Here is a 21,876-nt window from a genome sequence, read left to right as displayed (position 1 = left end):
ACCCCATCCCTGCCACCTCATCGGCCATATGACTGTTCTATCGAGCTTCAGCCTGGAGCTCCTCTCCCTAGTAACAGGTTGTATAACCTCTCTCGCCACGAGCAAGAAGCCATAGAAGAATACATCCAGGACTCCCTGGCTGTCGGAGATATCAGGCTTTCTTCCTCTCCGGTGGGAACTGGATTTTTCTTTGTCAAGAAGAAGGACAGGTCACTGAGGCCATGCATAGTCTTCTGTGGGTTGAATAGTGTCACTGTCAGGAACAAGTATCCCTTGCCACTTATCAGTTCTGCTTTAGCCCCCCTCCATGGTGCCACAGTTTTTACTAAACTGGACCTCCGCTATGTCTACCACCTTGTCCGCATCAGAGATTAGGACGAGTGGAAAACGGCGTTCAACACACCACTTGGACATTTCGAGTACCTTCTTATGCCGTTTGACCTCACTTCACGGCTGTTTGTCAGAGCCTGGTTAATGATGTACTGAGGGATGTCATTGGGTGTTTTGTTTTTGTTTATGTGGATGACTTTCTTATTTTTTCGAAGGACCTTGAGGCTCACAAGCAACACGTCTACCAAGTTCTCCAAAGGCTATTGGAGAATAAGCTATTTGTCAAGGCTGAGAATGTGAGTTTCATGTTTCCTCTGTGTCCTTCTTGGGTTACATTATTGCTCGAGGTTAGCTAAGAATGGACCCTGCCAAGGTTAGGGCAGTCACAGATTGGCCTGTGCCCGCAAATCTGAAGTAGTTACCTGGGGTTTGCCAATTTTTATAGACGATTAATCTGTGACTACAGTCGTTTGGCAGCTCCTCTCACCTCCAACTCCATTGCACTGGTCCTCTGAAGCAGAGGCAGCGTTCCAGGAACTCAAGCACCGCTCCACTTCTGCTCCTATCCTTACCCAGCCAGACCCACAACTCCAGTTCGTCCTCGAGGTGGACGCTTCCGACACCGGGTTAGGTGCAGTCCGGCTCAACGTTCTCCCTCGGAACAGAAGCTCCATCCTTGTGCCTTCTTGTCACGCAAGCTCTCGCCTGCAGAGAGAAATTGACGCAGGCAACCGGGAACGCTTGGCTGTTAAGCTGGCTCTTGAGGAGTGGCGTCACTGGTTAGAGGGTTCAGTCTTTCCCTTTGTTGTGTGGCAGGATCACAAAAATCTAGCCTACATCCAGAACGCCAAATGTCTCAACTCTCGGCAGGCCAGGTGGGCACTGTTTTTTGAAAGATTCAACTTCACACTCACCTATCACCCCGGATCTAAGAATACCAAGCCTGATGCCCTCTCTCGTCAGTTCACCGTAGACAACACAAGTAGCAAAGCCTGAGACCATTATGCCATCCTCCTGCATCGTTGCTGCTGTCTCCTGGGAGATGGAGTCCTGTGTTCATCACGCTCAGCTGAACCACCTGATCCTAGAAACGGTCCTTGTAAGGCTTTGTTGGTGCCAGATTCAGTTCGTTCTTATGTTCTTCAATGGGCCCATTCTACTCACCTCACCTGTCACCCTGGCATGAACCGGACAATCGCCTTCCTACATCATCACCCGTCAGGGGGCGCAGTTGGCAGTATCTGGTGGACTCAGAGGGATACGGGCCTGAGGAGCGCTGCTGGGTGCCCCGTCGTCACTTTCTGGATCTGCTGTGCTTGTTTCCCTGCCTTACACCGTTTTGTCCTCTCTTGCAGTCACTGCTCTGTCTCTGGCTCCTGTCCCCTGTTCCACATCTCACCACCTTGCCCTGGATATCACTCACCACCACTACCTTCTCCTCAGGACCTGTTTCCCTTTTCATCTCAGCCAACTCCAACCTCAATCTACACTACTGTTTTTTCTGCAACTCATCTGAGCAACCGTGGTTTTGCACTCCATATTTCTCTGTGTACAATAAACATTTTGGTTAATTCATCCCGGATTCCTCTTCTGAGTCCACTCTTGGATTCCCCCGTTTCACTCCGCGTAACATGCTTTGCTTCTTTGACACCACATTCCACAAAAGGTCCTGCCATTTCTAGTTTTATCTTATCTTGATTATTGTCCAGTCATAATTATGGTCAAGTGATGCAAAGAAGGACCAAGGTAGCCCTTTCCTGCATTCAAATTATCTAGCGGACTCATGGGTGGAATGTTTTCAATATGTTTCTGAATTTCATAATTAATCAACTTTTATTTTTATGCCGGATATCCAGTGTTTCTATGTCACACAGTTTTGTTACACTTCAGTCTTCTGTGATGTAAAGTACCAGTCAAAAGTTTGGACACACCTACTCACTCAAGGTTTTTCATTATTTTTACTATTTTCTTCATTGTAGAATAATAGTGAAGCCCTCTAAACTATGAAATTAAATCATAGTCAAATAATGTTTTTCATGTTTGAGATTCTTCAAAGTAGCCACCCTTTGCCTTGATGAGAGCTGTGCACACTTTTGGCATTCTCTCAGCCAGCTTCATGAGGTAGTCACCTGGAATGCATTTCAATTGACAGGTGTGCCATAAGTTTTGTGGAATTTCTTTCCTTCCTAATGAGTTTGAACCAATAAGTTGTGTTGTGACAAGTTAGGGGTAGTATACAGAAGATAGCCCTATTTGGTAAAAGACTAAGCCTACATTATGGCAAGAACAGCTCAAATAAGCAAAGAGAAATGACAGTCCATCATTAATTTAAGACATGAAGGTCAGTCAATATGGAGCATTTCAAGAACTTTGAAAGTTTCTTTAAGTGCAGTCGCAAAAACCATCAAACAGGAAAGGAAGACCCAGAGTTACCTCTGCTGCAGAGGACAAGTTCATTAGAGTTTACTGCACATCCGATTGCAGCCCAAATTAATGCTTCACAGAGTTCAGGTAACAGACACATCTCAACATCAACTGTTCAGAGGAGACTATGGGAATCAGGGCTTCATGGTCGAATTGCCAAGAAACACGCGCTATGGACATTAGACCAGTGGAAATCTGTCCTTTGGTCTGATGAGTCCAAATTTGAGATTTTTGGTTCCAACTGCCATGTCTATGTGAGACACGGAGTAGGTGAACGGATGATCTCTGCATGTGTGGTTCCCATCGTGAAGCATGGAGGAGGAGGTATGATGGTGTGGGGTTTGCTTTGCTGGGGAAACTATCAGTGATTTATTTAGAATTCAAGGCACACTAACCAGCATGGCTACCACAGCATTCTGAAGCAACATGCCATCCCATCTGATTTGCGCTTAGTGGGACTGTAATTTGTTTTTCAACAGGACAATGACCAAAAACACACCTCCAGGCTGTGTAAGGGCTATTTGACCAAGAAGGAGAGTGATGGAGTGCTGCATCAGATGACCTGGCCTCCACAATCACCCGACTTCAACCCAGTTGAGATGGTTTAGGATGAGTTGGATGTCAGAGTGAAGGAAAAGGAGTCAACAGCATATGTGGGAATCCCTTCAAGACTGTTGGAAAAGCATTCCAGGTGACTACCTCTTGAAGTTGTTTGAGAGAACGCCAAGAGTGTGCAAAGCTGTCATTAAGGCAAAGGGTGGCTACTTTGAAGAATCTAAAATCTAAAATATATTTTGATTGGTTTAACACTTTTTCAGTTACTACAATATTCTATGTGGCGCAGCGGTCTAAGGCACTGCGTCTCAGCGCTAGAAGCATCACTACAGACACCCTGGTTCAAATCCATGCTGTATCACAACTGGCTGGTATTGGGAGTCCCATAGGGCAGTGCACAATTGGCCCAGCATTGTCCCGGTTTGGCTGGTGTAGGCCATATTTGTAAATAACAATGTGTTCTTAACTGACTTGCCTTGTTTTGGGAACATATATTTTGTGATCTCCACACAATGTTCACATTAGACTGTTCCCACAACTTAAAGAAACATTCTGGGAACCTTTAAAGAACAGACTAAATGTTTTCTGAGAACGTTTTTGCAACATCAGGCAAATGTTTTCTACAAACATTGTATACTCATCAGCACACTGGACAGTTTTTGTGTTATGAGAACATTTGCCGCAACCTAACGAACGTTCTTGGACCTTTCACAGAAACAATTTTGGTTTGCTGGAGCAAAAAAATTATGTCTCAGTTGGTAGAGCGTGGCGCTTTGAAAGGTATGAGTGTGGGTTTGATTCCCGGGACCACTCATACGAAACATTTATGCACGCATGACAGTAAGTCACTTTCGATAAAAGCCTCTGCTAAAATGGCATATATTACCTGGAATCCTAATGAGAACTTTTGGGGAATGTTCTGTGGTGGTTGTTACAGATGTTTTGGGGATGTTATTATCCTAATGTTAGATAAAACCCTAACTTGAACGTAATGGGAATCTTAGCTAATGTTCTGGGAACGTTCCCAGTTTGCTGGCTCAAAAGCAATTTCAGTAGAGATTATCCATTGAGCATGCTTTTTTACCCAGGACTCGGCTTAGTAAACTGTGTCCGGGACCATAGGCTTTGAGGGTGTAGAATAATATTAAAAGATGAGGGATAATGTCAATATACATAACAAAAAATATATATAAATATATTGCCAGTTATCAATGACTGATATCAATGTCTTTTAAACCCTGCTTTTACATGCCGCTAAAATGCGTCCTTCGTCCTGATCTTGTCTGTTTACACTTATAAAATCTGCTCACAATCGGATCACAATGTGTCTTTTAGTCGCCTACACCTGTCTAAAAATGTGGCCAAAATCAGGACAAAGGAGGCATGTTAGAACCAGGTATAAACAGGGCTTCTGTGAGAGACAGGGTCAGCACTGGTTCACCATGACAAGGCGCCATCTTGCCAAGGCATCAATGTACTGTACATCTACAGAGAAGGTGAACAAATGCACAATTTATACTGTACATTCAGAAGAAAAATGTTTTATTTTCATCAGTGCAAGTGCAACCTTGTCCTAACTTGTTAACATTTCAGCTGACACTTTAATTTGTGCCATATAGATGTGTCACATCATGCACAAAGACGTTGAAAGCACACTTAACTAAGCGCCTACTACTTACCATGTTGTGATTGCAAGCCGTGTCTGCATCCGCATCTCACTTATCTGCCACCTAGAGAAATTACCCATCTAGCATTTTAGCTGCAGCGACAGTGCCTCAACTTGGAGTGTGTGTGTGTACTTGTGTGTGCGTGTGTCTGAGGCTGATTGGCTTAAAGAACATGCTGTGCGGATGCTGTTCCTGAAATGAGAAGGGTGACCCATATTTCTATCCAGCCCTATAGTGAAATCGTTCAAAGTGTGTGTGTGCGTTTGCATGCATGCCTGTGTGTGCGTGTGTGCATTTGTGCCTGCATACAGTACGTGCATGTGCATATTTGTGTGTGTGACGGGTGAGGGGGTGGGTCAGGAGCCAATTAGAGTGTACATTGCTTTGGGGAGCTAACAGGGAGGGAGCTAACACGTTGCTATTAAAAAAGTGAGAAAACATGCCTGAATTACAGAAGAGCAGGGATATGACATCAACCCAGGGCTCTGTCACGACTGATCCAGATGAGCCCTGATAGGGGTTGGGAGAGCCTGTGTTGTCGTTTATACTCCATTTAAAGGAGCATAGAACTGACACTGACAGAGAGGACAGAAGCAAGGCTAGACACTCACAGAGACAGTATATACACATGCAGGCAAGCACTCACACGGGGACACACACACAGATGCACATACTCACGTACACACACACACAGCATCCTACAATACAGCACACTATATGCCTCTGCATGGCTGCTTTGTCCAGTGAGGTATTATGAGGTTTTTTTCACTCAAAGACTAATCCGCCCTTGACATTTTACAACATGTTAGCATGAGAGCCCCAGGGACAGCCTGAGAAGAGAACTCTAGTTACTGTACAGGATATCCCTTAATGACAAGGGCCATACCGCTGTACTGTACAGGCAAAGTCCTAGAGAGCTGAGCTGTGTATTTTCTATTCTCTCTTTTTTCTCTCCCCACCACTCGAAACCATGCAGCACCTCTTTAGGTGTTCAAAACCTTGAATCCCTGATATCTAATATTAATATCAGAATCTTGTATGGCGCAGACATGTCTATTATTGTTAGACCGACAAGTTATTTCATGGTCGTGTCCAGTATGGCACCCTATTCCGTATGGGCCCTGGTCAAAAGTAGTGCACTATATGGATAATAGGGTGCGATTTGGGATGCACATCATACTGTATTGATATTTAAAAACATGTATTCTGGTTATAATGTATTGTCCATTCAATTGGGTTACATGTGGTTGGTTCTACTGTACTATTGATCTGGTCAATGAATGACTCTTAGTTTTTTTTAAACTAGCATATTTATATTTCAAAAGCTATGGACTTTCTACTCGTGCAGGAAATTGGGCTATTAAATAGTCTCAAAGATATTTCTGGAACACAAGTCTTAAGAGAAGCATTGTGGTAACTGGCTTTTAAATGGGTTTCCGCAGGGACCGGGATGAAGTGGGATCAGGTAACCTAGCTACATTGGTCAAATTGATCATGACATCAGCTAGGTTATATTGATGATATAACCTAAGGTGTTCGAGAATACATCTTAACTTCATGGTTTCGTTTTAAAATGTGTTGAATATTCTACGACTCAATAGGGTCTAAAACGTTAAATGATTTCAGCGCTTTCAATGTCAGACTCAGACAGCATAAGGTGAATTGGCGTTACACCGCGACATATGCACAAGATGCATGCAAGACCCACAGCCTTAACTATCTCGTTCCCCATCGCATGTCTAATAATAGCCAAGCCCCGGTAGGCTACAGCATACTCTGCTCCGTTAGTCAAATGCAGGTCAGTGGGGTTCTTTGGATGGATCGCATCTGTTTAATTCAATTCCAGAATATCTATAATGTATTATCTTTGGTTCTGCCTCAAACATCTTTATTTTGACTTTGAATGCAGACTGGCAGTGGCCCCTACGGGCAATCATACGGAGAGCAGATATTATGTGGAATTGTGCAGATCTTAAATACTGTGAAATTACTGTGTAGTCTATTCTGAAAGAAACAGAATGTCACATTATGCAACATCCGTTCTCTACAAGTTATACAATTGTGAAGTCTATGTTTCGGTTATTTGCTGTACGAATGGCAATGTGTGTGTGATCACCCAGCTAACATAGAGATCACAGGCTACCGTAGCAGAAATAACCTCTGCACATGGAGAAACTGTGCTCTCTGGTTTTAATGAAATCCGCTCCATGTGATATTTGAGAGTGCAAACCCCATCCAGCTATTTCGTTTGATTCAGTTTTATTGGGAGCATATCGGTAGAATAAAATGCCACTTCAAGATCCCTGATGAGTTCTCATTTTGCCTTTTCCTTCCTGGTCTGGGGAGCAAGATGGGAAAACTCTCGAATCTCTGCGTGCTCAGTGGGACCCTCGACTGAACAGCGACAGTGCTGAAGACACCGCTGTCTGCCGCTGTTCCGCTCTGCCGCTGTCCGTGGTCCTGAAGTAGAGTGCGTCGTCTTGCTCACAAGGGTCATGAGAAGCGCCGCTGTTCCTGTATGCTCCTCTAAACAACATTGGCCGTATAGGCGGAGGACTTGATTCGGTGCTTTTTCGCCTCAACTTATTCAACTAACGAGCATCAAGCTGTGATTGTTACTATGTTCTCAACTTCTTCCCGGTGAGTGCGCACGGAAAAGTGTGGAAGATAAAACGTATATTTTGGCTAACATTTAACTTTCCCTCGCGAAAAGGAGATGTTAGGTGTAAATGTCGTATCTTTTAGATATTTGTTCTCCTCTTAAAGTTATATCTTCCGGATCTCTGGTCTATTATATTTCCCATTGCCATGCACGCGCTGCTGGATGTATGCAACAAGACCGAATGGTGTTTTTGATCTGCAGCAATTGGAAGTTGATTGAAATGAACCTCACTGCCGTGGACGTCTAGGATCAGCCTATTGACAACAATAGAGGGAATTATAATTTTTCGAGTCTTATTTTTCACACGTGAACTGCCTATTGTGGTGTTGTTATCTTAATCTCTGGGAAATAAGGGATAATCATGTATCAGACCGATTTGTGTGTGCATATCACATCGCTTGCGCTGCTCCAAAGGCATCGGTACCGACAATGGTCTAGTATCTAACTGCTTTTACGCACAACAATAGCAACTGAAGGGGGATTATCTTTTTATCTGGAGCCTGGTGGTTTCATCGAATTGTTCATCTGGAAGTTGTTGTGTCCTGTGTTTAATCCGTTCTACCGGTTTGGATCTCTGTTGATCCCGACTCCTACCAGTGGAACCAGGCATTTCAACGCGGTGAGTCAGTCTGTAATGGCCAGTTTATCCACCTTCCCATTTATTGTCAAATCCATTGTAAAACCTCGTCTCCTTTTTCCATTGTCAACACATCTTATTTCTCTTGGAGCTTTCTCTTACTTTAAATACTGACATTCTGCAGTTTATATCATAAATGTAATGATAGGAAATAGGCCTACTTTAGATTGGTATTTGAGGACAACAATATTGTCAAGAAATGTTTCTGTCAATTAAGATTCAGTGAGTCTCTCCCTTGGCAGGAAGGAATATAATGAACAGAGCTCAGTTTAGTCTCGAGGCAAATATAGAATTCCGTTCTTCTAGCTACCATCGCGAGGGGCGAAGCGTTTGGACTAAAGCCTATTGCGCATTAAGCACTGACTGGGGGAATATGTCATTCTTTTGGTAAAGGCTGTTGAAGTAAAATAAAAACAAATAAAATCAACACTAAGCATGGGCGGGGTGATCAAATCCCCACTGACAAGGGTGTTCAAATGATTAACATGGAGAAACCTGTTGGTCATGTAATTCACATTGAAGATCCAAATCTGTTTTTATTTTTTATAAAAGCAAAGCACATGAGACCTATAAGGTTAGGTTATATTTTCACTCTGAACTGCACTGGGTTCAATGTGCCATAGCCTTTAATCTATAAGAAAACACAGGTGTTTGCAATGTAGCCTACGAGCCTGTACCAATACTTTACCGGTAGGTTTCCGCTACCGATGCAATGGGCGACCTCCTTTTTGGGAATCCAACAATAGCCTAAGACATTTTTTCTACTAATTGCTGTTTATTGGTCTTATTTATTCTAATACACATATTGTCCCTCTTAATTTCTTTATTTCTCTCTCTCGCTCTCTCTCTGTCTGTATGTCTGTCTCTCACGCACACACACAAAGACGACTTAGATTGTAAACCTTTACTGTGATTGTGTCCGTGGTTGTGAATAAGTCTAATTGAAAATATCCCACACCATTTGTATGATATCATCAGGATGTTTATTTGGCACCTGTCCCAAACAGCCTTGTCTTGCTTCATGCAAGAACAGACAGTGAATGGAAAGTTAAGGGTAAAGTAAATGCAACTTCGACCCTCTCCTTGAATGCAATAGGAATACCGCGGCGAAGGATGGGCCCTCTCTTTCCAATGACCTGCGTTGTCCTCCTCGCCCTCCACGCCACTGTGTCACCAGCTTCCTTCAGTCCCGAGGATTACGCCGCGGACGAGGCGGAGTTAACTGCCAACAGCGACACCATAATTTTCGACGACTACCGGGGGAAAGTTTGCGTGGACGACAGTGGCTTCGTTTACAAACTGGGGGAACGTTTCTTCCCGGGACACTCGAACTGCCCGTGCGTTTGCACCGAGGACGGGCCGGTGTGCGACCAGCCAGAGTGCCCCAAGATACACCCGAAGTGCACAAAAGTGGAGCACAATGGATGTTGTCCAGAATGCAAGGAGGTTAAAAACTTTTGTGAATACCGGGGAAAAACATACAAGATCCTGGAGGAATTTAAGGTAGGGATGTTTTGTGTTTATTGTCTAATTTGCATGGTCTATTGATCAATCGTTTGTAATCATTTAAAATGTTAATTTCAACATTTGGATGCAATTACATTTGTACCACAATACACATCATAATCAGGCATATAATTCGTTTTGCTTAATTAGGTAATGACCTGAGAGAGAACAATTGAATGTGATCAAAACAATGCAGCAGTGTTGACTGCATAATTGTTGCAACCCCAACAACCATTCCACTCAAAACATGATTGTAATGTTTGCCCTCTCATAATATAGTAAGTTTAAAGATTTGCATGGCCATGCCAGATGGAGAGGGTCAACTATAACTGGTATTTTGTTTTCCCTCAATGGTCTCTGCTGGTAGGAGAATCCATGTAATCTATTCTGTTTGTAGAGTCACGGTGCAACATGAACTCATTAACTCACTGCATTATTTGACGTCTGTCCTATTTAACGGATATGGCTGATTTACAATGGCACTATGTGCTGCACAATAACTACAGGCACCTCACACTGTGTCAATGGGCTTGGAGATTTCCCAAGCAAGCAAATTCATCAATGGCAAACTGGAGATGCTTTGAGCCATGGTTGGAGTATTATTGTATCATGCTTGAAGTAGGCTTGTCTACCATACTGAATGAAACCCATACCCAGGTTGGAGTGGGACGTTACATGGTGGAAGAGGCTGTAGCACAGCGTAGGAGGGGTATGCGTCAGTCGGGTGAGAGCAGGAGAAGAGGTCATTTAGTGTTGGCGTGGACAGTCCTAGTCTATACTGACCAATGATGAACACCATTAGCATTGCTTAATACTGGCTTATAAACAGGGCCTATACTATAGTGCTGCTCATTTCATTCTGCTGTGAGTGAGTCAGTTGACCCTACAGATTTAAAAAAGTAAGGACCAGGAATAAGTACATTTTCAGACAAATTTTTCAGTCATATACTGTTGCCTATACCCAACAGTGTTTACTACAACTATGCTGGATAATGCAGCATTCGTTCTAAACATGAGAAGGAATTGTGCCAACTTTTCCCTCAGAAGATGCATTTCTTAGACCCGTCACAGTGACAGGAGGAACCACCTGGCGAATACAGATGAGCTGAATACTGTAACAGCAGCACTGACATGACAAACATAAACAAAACCAGAGATATGCCCTGAATAGTAATGGGTAGTTGTTAGTTGTTCTGCAATGTGAAATGTTTAGCGATGTGAAATACGAGATTTTCTAGTAACTAGCTACAAGATCAGGGTAATCGCATGATACCTCCCTAATCCTCTTCATACCAAATAAACATGATGAAATGACTCGACTGAATGTCAGTTGTTTCAGTGAAACTAAACAATCTAAGGACATTTTATAGAAGAGAGCAAAGATGATCTCATTCGAAATCTTTTGTTTGACTTACATTAACAGAAAATGTGTTGTAATATAAAGACCAACCTAAAGTACTTCTGCTAAAACCCTGTAACACAATTGCACATGATTGAGCTCTACTGGTGGTTGTATTTTATTGTATAGTTTGAGTAGTTTCCAAGATGATTTAGCATTTTAGTGCATGAGGTGACCAATGACATTGTTTACATTTACGCTTTTGTGATATCATACTGTGTTCCCAAACATCCACTTGTGTGATGGTTAGCATTACATCAAATTATGCTAATGTTCCATTTCCATTCCCCAGAAAATCATGGTCCCTAAAGTATTGTTGTGAAGTTTGGTATACAAGTTGGTCTAGGTTGGTGGTAAATGCAACACAGAGACCAAGGGTATTCAACTGTTACCCTACGAGGTCCAGAGCCTGCTGGTTTTCTGTTCTACCTGACAATGAATTGCACCCACCTGGTGTCCCAGGACTAAATCAGTCCATGATTAGAGAGTAACAATGAGAAAAAAAAGCAGTGGAACTGGCTTCAAGGTCCAGAGTTGAGTTTGAGGGGCATAGACCATAGTTGTCTTGTTTCTGTTACGTTATTATTTGTCATTTTGTTTCCAAGAAATCTAATCCCTCAAAAAGGCCAGGTAGTTGATTTGATTAGCCTAATGTCCTTGATCATATTCTCCAACTCAATTCAATTCAATCAAACTGTGACTGCTCATCCCAAGTAATACACCTGCCACTAATTCTAGACAGCTCTATATCACTTACAATGCTCTTACATCTCTAGCAAGAGTCCTGGCATTAGCTAATTAGTATGGGGGACTTCAGTGAAGCAGTGTGTTGCTAATAAGGTTGTGAGAGATCAGGCATTTACACCTGTGTACTTAATCCATTGTGATCGGTGACTGGGCCTGCGTCCCAAATGGCACCCTATTCACTTTCTAGTGCACTAGTTTTGATCAGGGCCCATGGGACTCTGGTCAAAAGTAGGGCACTGTAAAGGAAATAGGGTGTCATTTGGGACTTAGCCTGGGTGGATCGGTGTTGAGCGGACGAGTGGCACGTCAATGAAGCCTCTTAGCCCTGTATTGGGATGCACAGCCATGCTCCCCTCAGGGAGGGAGAGAGAGGCCTGTGAGCGTGTCTAAAGCCTGCTGGTTTGATGTGAGATCAAGTCCATCAATAGTGCATCTCAACCTCCAATCCCCACTAACCTTGAGTGGCGGGGCCCAGCGAGAGGGAAGGACATTTCCCGCCTCTTGAAAAACCATTAATTTGTTCCTATCGATTTTCTCAACAGAGAAATTACACATGGAGGCAGAACAGAGAGGGGAAACTGTGACTGGAACAATAAAAATGGCCACTCTTCAGTTAGTTTAGATAAATAATTGATATAGGCAAGGATGGCCATTGACCACAGCTTCGAAGCTTCGATCAGATCACTGTTGTGGGACTGTTGATTCGTGACAGGAATCTGATGACTTGAGGGAGCTAAAGTCATAAAACCATGGTTGTGTTCAGCATGAAAGTGCCTGTTTATGAAAGCATGAAAGACATATGAAATTATTATATCTCTTTGAATTACTGTATAAAACGAGGACTGCATGGTGTCTAGCGGAGTTAACAGAAATCAAAGGGAGCCAGTCATTTCTAAAGAAAGACCCAATTAAGAGGATACCAACAGGACTGGTTTGCATTTCCTTTGCCCTCGTCCTGGCGCTTTATGCAGAGCTCTATGTTTACTGAACACAGCAGGCGAGGAAGGAGTCCAACAGATATCAGCATCTTTAAGACCCACAAGGCAGATTAGATCTTTATAAGGTTGGAAATCTCTCTAATATCTCTTCTAAACAAGCAGGCATGCAGCCATACAGAGTATGATAGAAACACTGGGTTTATGACCAGTATGTCTAACACCCAAAAGGCAGAATTTAATTTCATAGACTAGACTATATCACCACCTTGTCCAACATCTTATGTTTCTCTGATGGAAGAGGGAATGTCAATAATTTGTGCATTACCCATAGCAAGTGTCTCCGAGTTACATTCTATAGATGCCATGTCAGTAATAAAACCCATTGATAAAGAATGACTTGATTGACCATTGATTGATCATGGATGTTGCCCTGTAATCTGTTAAGAAATGTGCTCCAGCCTTAAAGACCTCATTCGTCAGAAAGGGAATCTTTCCATCCGCAGAATGCTGAGTCAGTCTCTGTTGGGCAGTAGTCCATTATTTATGTAGATGTAATGTAGTTGGAGGGAAGCTACTTTATTAGGTCTGGTGGACAGTTGGGTGACGGGGAGCTGCTGTGCTGTATACTATATCCCACTCTCAGTAGAGATGTGCCACTCACCGCTGATGGTAAATATACTTTCATTTTAGATGTATGTTTTGTAGTATATAAGATAAGATAGAAAGAGTATAAGTATATCAAAAATAGAGTACATTAGAGTATATGAGAGAGTTATGCCACTCACCCTCGGTAGGTGTTTCACCTACAGGGTTCCCCGTCCGACGAGGAAGGGACCAGTCTGCCCATCGTGGCTCCCGCCTTCGCGCCTGTACTACCCCCGGCCCTTCCCCCAGCCTCAGCCCCAGAGTCTGCAGCGCAGCTCCAATCAAGAACCAGGAGATATAGGGTGAGTTCAGATCCCAGGCAATAGAGATAAAACAATTGTTCTATATCTATGTCCCAGGCTGGCAGGACGTGACAGCACAGGACAGAACAGAACAGGACAGAACAGGCTATAGGGCTGGGATGTGAACTCAGATCAATCCCCATCCCATCTGTGCTCCTGCCTGACTGAGTTCCTTAGGGGAGAGGGTTACAGAGAGGGGGTTGTGAAGGACCTCAAGGACATTTGTTGTTGAGTCCCCATCGATTCAAAAATAGACACAAAAAGCAACCTAAGTCCGACAAGCCACACTGATTTGATTTGTTGGTGCATAATGTTGAGGCTCTTGAGTATAGTTTCTTACTTCTATTGCAAATACTGTGTAGAAATTCTGTAGCTCTCTGCTCTTAGGCATTACTACACATATTGTTATGAGAGAGATGGATTAGACACAGTCTACTGACATGGGAACCCAAGAGAGACAGATTAGACACAGTCTAATGACAACAGAACCCAAGAGAGACTGATTAGAGACAGTCTAATGACATGGGAACCCAAGAGAGACAGATTAGAGACAGTCCAATGACAACGTAACCCAAGAGAGACAGATTAGAGACAGTCGAATGACAACGGAACCCAAGAAAGATGTATTAGACACAGTCTAATGACATGGGAACACAAGAGAGACAGATCAGACAATGTCTAATGACATGAGAACCCAAGAGACACAGATTAGACAAAGTCTAAAATATGGGAACCCAAGAAAGAAGGATTAGACACAGTCTCCTGACATGGGAACCCAAGAGAGACAGATTAGACACAGTCTAATGACATGAGAACCCAAGAGAGACAGATTAGACACAGTCTAATGACATGAGAACCCAAGAGACACAGATTATACACAATCTACTGACATGGAAAACAAAGAAAGACAGATAAGAGACAGTCTAATGACATGGGAACCCAAGAGAGACAGATTGGAGACAGTCTAATGACATGGGAACCCAAGAGAGACAGATTGGAGACAGTCTAATGACATGGGAACCCAAGAGAGACAGATTAGACACCGTCTAATGACATGGGAACCCAAGAGAGACAGATTAGAGACAGTCTAATGACATGGGAACCCAAGAGAGACAGATTGGAGACAGTCCAATGACAACGGAACCCAAGAGAGACAGATTAAACAATGTCTAATGACATGAGAACCCAAGAGACACAGATTAGACAAAGTCTAAAATATGGGAACCCAAGAGAGACAAATTAGACACAGTCTACTGACATGGAAACCCAAATGAGACAGATTAGAGACAGTCTACTGACATGGGAACCCAAATGAGACAGATTAGAGACAGTCTACTGACATGGGAACCCAAGAAAGAAGGATTAGACACAATCTACTGACATGGAAAAAAAAGAACGACGGATAAGAGACAGTCTAATGACATGGGAACCCAAGAGAGACAGATTAGAGACAGTCTAATGACATGGGAACCCAAGAGAGACAGATTAGAGACAGTCTAATGACATGGGAACCCAAGAGAGACACATTAGAGACAGTCTAATGACATGGGAACCCAAGAGAGACAGATTGGAGACAGTCCAATGACAACGGAACCCAAGAGAGACAGATTAGAGACAGTCTAATGACATGGGAACCCAAGAGAGACAGATTAGAGACAGTCTAATGACATGGGAACCCAAGAGAGACAGATTAGACAATGTCTAATGACATGGGAACCCAAGAGAGACACATTAGACAATGTCCAATGACAACGGAACCCAAGAGAGACAGATTAGAGACAGTCTAATGACATGGGAACCCAAGAGAGACAGATTAGAGACAGTCTAATGACATGGGAACCCAAGAGAGACAGATTAGACAATGTCTAATGACATGGGAACCCAAGAGAGACACATTAGACAATGTCTAATGACATGGGAACCCAAGAGAGACAGATTAGACACCGTCTAATGACATGGGAACCCAGGAGAGACAGATTAGAGACAGTCTACTGACATGGGAACCCAAGAGAGACAGATTGGAGACAGTCTACTGACATGGGAACCCAAACAAGACAGATTAGAGACAGTATACTGGCATGGGAACCCAAGAGAGACACCTCTGAATCTATTGAATAAGAATGCACTCATCAGACTCACAACAGAAGTGACTGCAGCGGTTCTACAAAAAATGCTTTGATTTACTAAAGATACATTTTGACAGAATGGCACATTTTAGGTTCTACTCTGTTGGTTGAAGATCTTTCAACTCTCTTTCAACTGCTCACATGTGTATAAGGGCATTGCAACAGCTTTTTAAAACACAGATCAGACTCAGAGGTGATTGACTGCGGTAGAAGTTCCACAACAAAATACATTACCTTTCACAATCACAAATATTACAGGAATACCAGACCATACATCAGCATCTGAAAATTGCTTGTTTTACAAAGTACTGAACTAATATATCACCCTTTGCACAGAAAAAGAGATAGAATAGGGGAAAGAACATCCACCCACACACGTGCGTGCAGGCGCACACACACACACAAACCCCCTCCATTGCCCACACAGTGTACATCCTACAGTAATTAGCAACTGTGCTCTTCAGCACTGACACCTATGAGAGGTAACTTGTTTTAAAACGCATCTAAAATGAGTTGCTCAAATAGATTTTCCTTTCCAATTTGCCTGAGGAAAAAAACATTGTTTTAATTTGAAATGCTGATAAAGCCACAAACGAGACACAAACCTAGGCCAAAGAGAACTGGAGCTTTGAACTAGTTTGAGCAACTTCCTTTCATAACTAACTTTATAAATTAGTTATTGACTAAGGTGGCCCAGCACGATTCCAACACCATCATTACATTTTCTGACGACACAACAGTGGTAGGCCTGATCACCGGCAACAATGAGACAGCCTATAGGGAGGAGGTCAGAGACCTGGCAGTGTGGTGCCAGGACAACAACATCTCCCTCAACGTGAGCAAGACAAAGGAGATGATCATGAACTACAGAAGAAGGGGGGCCGAACATGCCCCCATTCACATCGACGGGGCTGTAGTGGAGCGGGTCGATAGTTTCAAGTTCCTTGGTGTCCACATCACCTACAAACTATCATGGTCCAAACACACCAAAGCAGTCGTGAAGAGGGCATGACAACAACGTTTCCCCCTAAGGAGACTGAAAGGATTTGGCATGGGTCCTCAGATCCTCAAAAAGGTCTACAGCTGCACCATCGAGAGCATCCTGACCGGTTGCATCACTGCCCGGTATGGCAACTGCTCGGCATCGACCGTAAGGTGCTACAGAGGGTAGTGCGTACAGCCCAGTAATTCACTGGGGCCAAGCTTCCTGCCATCCAGGACCTACAGTACCAGTCAAAAGTTTGGACACTCCTACTCATTCCAGGGTTTTTCATTATTTTTACTATTTCTACATTGTAGAATAATAGTGAAGACATCAAAACTATGAAATAACACACATGGAATCATGTGGTAACCAAAAAAGTGTTAAACATATCAAATGATATTTTATATTTGAGATTCTTCAAAGTAGCCACCCTTAGCCTTGATGACAGCTTTGCACACTCTTGACATTCTCTCAACCAGCTTCGTGAGGTAGTCACCTGGAATAAATTTGTGGAATTTCTTTCTTTCTTAATGTGTTTGAGCCAATCAGGTAGGGTGGTGTACCTCTCCTCTCTCATCCCTTCATCTCCCATCTCCACTCCACCTCTTCTCTCTCATCCCTTCATCTTCCATCTCCACTCCACCTCTCCTCTCTCATCCCTTCATCTCCCATCTCCACCTCACCTCTCCTCTCTCCTCCCTTCATCTCCCGTCTCCACTCTACCTCTCCTCTCTCCTCCCTTCATCTCCCATCTCCACTCCACCTCTCCTCCCTTTCTTTCCCATCTCCACTCCACCACTCCTCTCTCATCTCCTCATCTCCCATCTCAACCTCTCCTCCCTTCTTCTCCCATCTCCACCTCCCCTCTCTTATCCCTTCATCTCCCATCTCCAATCCACCTTTCCTCTCTGGTCTCCATCACCCTGCTAAGATAAGATGTTTTGACGTGGGCGTCACTAGCATGTATTTTGGCTTTCCATAGCCCTCATCACTTTTGCCAGCACCCTGCAACTGCATGACTTTCCCCATCCCTCTCCCTCACCCCAAACTGCATCCTTATCTACGCCCCAGGGAGTTTGTCTGTGTCTTCCTCATTTCCCTCCTCCCAACAGTCTCAGAGTTCAACTACTACAGTCTTGATTGCTGTGTTGATGGTCAGTTCACTTTAATATGAATGTGGATTGGCTCACAAATCACCATATAGTTTGATTCAGAAACATACTAACACACCCCTCGGCACGGCTAAATATAGTCTTGGTGTTCTACTTTATTTTGTGAGTTACTGTAGTACTTACAGACCAGGGCATGAATTCACTTCACAGTACAATAAATCTCACACAGGGTTTTCATTGAAAGCACTCTATCCCTGTTACAGTAAATTCATTGATGGACGTGTGCACTTGCCTGCAATGTATTATTGAGATAAAATAAGTACGGAAAGGGTCATTCCGTTAAGGCTAAATATACTGTTATTTCAGATGTACAGTGCCTTGCGAAAGTATTCGGCCCCCTTGAACTTTGCGACCTTTTGCCACATTTCAGGCTTCAAACATAAAGATATAAAACTGTATTTTTTTGTGAAGAATCAACAACAAGTGGGACACAATCATGAAGTGGAACGACATTTATTGGATATTTCAAATCAAAAACTGAAAAATTGGGCGTGCAAAATTATTCAGCCCCTTTACTTTCAGTGCAGCAAACTCTCTCCAGAAGTTCAGTGAGGATCTCTGAATGATCCAATGTTGACCTAAATGACTAATGATGATAAATACAATCCACCTGTGTGTAATCAAGTCTCCGTATAAATGCACCTGCACTGTGATAGTCTCAGAGGTCCGTTAAAAGCGCAGAGAGCATCATGAAGAACAAGGAACACACCAGGCAGGTCCGAGATACTGTTGTGAAGAAGTTTAAAGCCGGATTTGGATACAAAAAGATTTCCCAAGCTTTAAACATCCCAAGGAGCACTGTGCAAGCGATAATATTGAAATGGAAGGAGTATCAGACCACTGCAAATCTACCAAGACCTGGCCGTCCCTCTAAACTTTCAGCTCATACAAGGAGAAGACTGATCAGAGATGCAGCCAAGAGGCCCATGATCACTCTGGATGAACTGCAGAGATCTACAGCTGAGGTGGGAGACTCTGTCCATAGGACAACAATCAGTCGTATATTGCACAAATCTGGCCTTTATGGAAGAGTGGCAAGAAGAAAGCCATTTCTTAAAGATATCCATAAAAAGTGTCGTTTAAAGTTTGCCACAAGCCACCTGGGAGACACACCAAACATGTGGAAGAAGGTGCTCTGGTCAGATGAAACCAAAATTGAACTTTTTGGCAACAATGCAAAACGTTATGTTTGGCGTAAAAGCAACACAGCTCATCACCCTGAACACAACATCCCCACTGTCAAACATGGTGGTGGCAGCATCATGGTTTGGGCCTGCTTTTCTTCAGCAGGGACAGGGAAGATGGTTAAAATTGATGGGAAGATGGATGGAGCCAAATACAGGACCATTCTGGAAGAAAACCTGATGGAGTCTGCAAAAGACCTGAGACTGGGACGGAGATTTGTCTTCCAACAAGACAATGATCCAAAACATAAAGCAAAATCTACAATGGAATGGTTCAAAAATAAACATATCCAGGTGTTAGAATGGCCAAGTCAAAGTCCAGACCTGATTCCAATCGAGAACCTGTGGAAAGAACTGAAAACTGCTGTTCACAAATGCTCTCCATCCAACCTCACTGAGCTCGAGCTGTTTTGCAAGGAGGAATGGGAAAAAATTTCAGTCTCTCGATGTGTAAAACTGATAGAGACATACCCCAAGCGACTTACAGCTGTAATCGCAGCAAAAGGTGGCGCTACAAAGTATTAAATTAAGGGGGCTGAATAAATTTGCACGCCCAATTTTTCAGTTTTTGATTTGTTAAAAAAGTTTGAAATATCCAATAAATGTCGTTCCACTTCATGATTGTGTCCCACTTGTTGTTGATTCTTCACAAAAAAATACAGTTTTATATCTTTATGTTTGAAGCCTGAAATGTGGCAAAAGGTCGCAAAGTTCAAGGGGGCCGAATACTTTCGCAAGGCACTGTATCTAATGTATGACAATGCAACCAGTCAACAAATTGTATTTATTGTGTTTGTCTTGTCATGATTACAGAGAAATATGAAATTGTTCTGGTTGATTCCGTTGAATAAATGAATCTTACAGTCTTCGTAAGAGACCCCCTGACAGCACATGAACAAATACAGTAGGGAAGAAACACAATTTAGAAAAATAAAATAAATAATAGATAGAGTTGAATTCAACCATCCATATCTAATGTGTCCCTCCAGGAGTAGTGTGCAATTTCACATTTTCTATCTGTGCCATAAAGATGATTTTTAAATGTTGAGTATATGATGCTAAATAGAGTTCAGTGAAGGCTTGTTGTCAGTGTTTTAACCTTTAGCATGTTTCGGATTCATAACCTCCCCCATAAATGTGGCACCAGATCAAGCAAATTCACCCCTAGGACAGTCAGCTATATAAATCCATACATTTACATACAGAACACTTAAGGCATTTTACTGTGCGTCTAGTGCTGAGAGACATGTTTTCATATTTTTCAAAGGGACAAAGTTATAGGTATGTGAAAAGATCAATTGCATGAAAATGTTTATTATTCAAATGTCAATCATAGGTATCACAGGTTGAAGAGGCTGGTAGTGTTTGAAAAATGGACGAAACCTGTGAATATGGCAGGTTTCATTAAAGTCTGTATCATGAAATGACGTTTTACTAGTTACAAGCAGAGGATGCTTGAGTTGTCTGACAGCTCACATCCTCCAAAGGTTCTGTAAGATCATCATTTCAACGCTACAGTTGTATAACAATTTCATAGCCCTTTAAATGTCTCTCATGTGTTGGAAATGTTGCAATCAGACTGGTCTGCGGATAAAGATTGCATTTTAAGATGGAATTGTAATTGAGAATGGTTTATGTGTGCTGACCAGCATTTAGCTAATAAAATACTGCAAGCAGACATCTGTTCAATCCCCGGGATGTAACTGAGATTGTTGTTGTTTGTTCAACTTTGAGCGAATTCTGTATGAATTTTTGACTTGGTTTGGTTAAATCAGGGGACCACAGACTAGTGCACTGAAAAAAACAAGATTTAATCTCACCAGATTACATTTGGTTCAATATCTACGTTGATAAAAAGTGATTTCTCAAATTAAATCGTCATTGAGAATGCATGATGTATGCTAACCAGCACCCATCCAATAAAGTAGTCAGTTCAATCCCACGGATGCTAATGTTATTCTAGTTGTTTGTTCAACTTAGAACAGATTCTTTATGAATTGTGTCTTTGATTTGTATTAAAGTAAACAGGTTTGCCTGTCAGGTGACCCAATAGGCCAGCACACTCTAAACCAATGTTTAATCTCACCAAAGATTTGGTTCAATAGGAATATGGTTAGCACTTTACACTACAGTGCATGATAAAGTGGTAATTGCATGGATATAGTATGGTATTAGAAACAGTGAGGTTTTTCTCAGTAAAAGTAATTCAGTTTCAGTTGACAATTAAAGACTGCCATTTCACCCCCAGACACAAACTTGTTTGTTTGTTCTTGTTTAACATTGAGCTCAGCACAATTAGGGAGCATGTCCATGGATAAGTTCACAAGCCCTTGGCTCTGAGGCCAAACAGTGTTATTAATTCAATTTGAAGGAATAGACAGGGGATCATTAGTGTGTGGAACAGTCTCAGTTTGGCAATTACACTATGTACAAAGTTTAAACACCCTGGCTACTGAGAGGGCTCAGGGCTCGCCTCTCTCTCATCACTCTACCCTATTGACCCTGACTCACACATGCACCAGCCAGCCAGCCAGGCACATCTCTCTGTCTGCATCTCAAATGGCTCCCTACTCCCTTTATAGTTGCACCACTTTTGA

At 42.7% G+C, this 21,876-nt stretch overlaps 1 protein-coding gene across 2 annotated transcripts in view; it reads left to right on the top strand.

Annotated features, from left to right (window-relative positions):
- The first annotated feature begins 6,793 nt into the window (after positions 1 to 6,793).
- The window catches only part of vwc2l (von Willebrand factor C domain containing 2 like), a 28,217-nt gene continuing 13,134 nt past the window's right edge, over positions 6,794 to 21,876 (top strand). The window contains exons 1-3 of one of the 2 annotated variants that reach the window (XM_024407389.2): positions 6,794 to 8,257; positions 9,372 to 9,778; positions 13,675 to 13,812. In XM_024407389.2, coding sequence (XP_024263157.1) covers positions 9,389 to 9,778; positions 13,675 to 13,812 — 528 coding nt within the window. In that variant the 5' untranslated portion in view covers positions 6,794 to 8,257; positions 9,372 to 9,388. The remainder of the gene's footprint in view (positions 8,258 to 9,371; positions 9,779 to 13,674; positions 13,813 to 21,876) is intronic. The other variant, XM_024407395.2, reaches the window with a different exon arrangement.

This window comes from Oncorhynchus tshawytscha, linkage group LG03 (genome assembly GCF_018296145.1).
Source record: "Oncorhynchus tshawytscha isolate Ot180627B linkage group LG03, Otsh_v2.0, whole genome shotgun sequence".
Classification (NCBI taxonomy): Eukaryota; Metazoa; Chordata; class Actinopteri; order Salmoniformes; family Salmonidae; genus Oncorhynchus; species Oncorhynchus tshawytscha.
The sequence above is the reverse complement of the archived record's forward strand: the minus strand, read 5'-3'. Positions and strand labels throughout refer to the sequence as shown.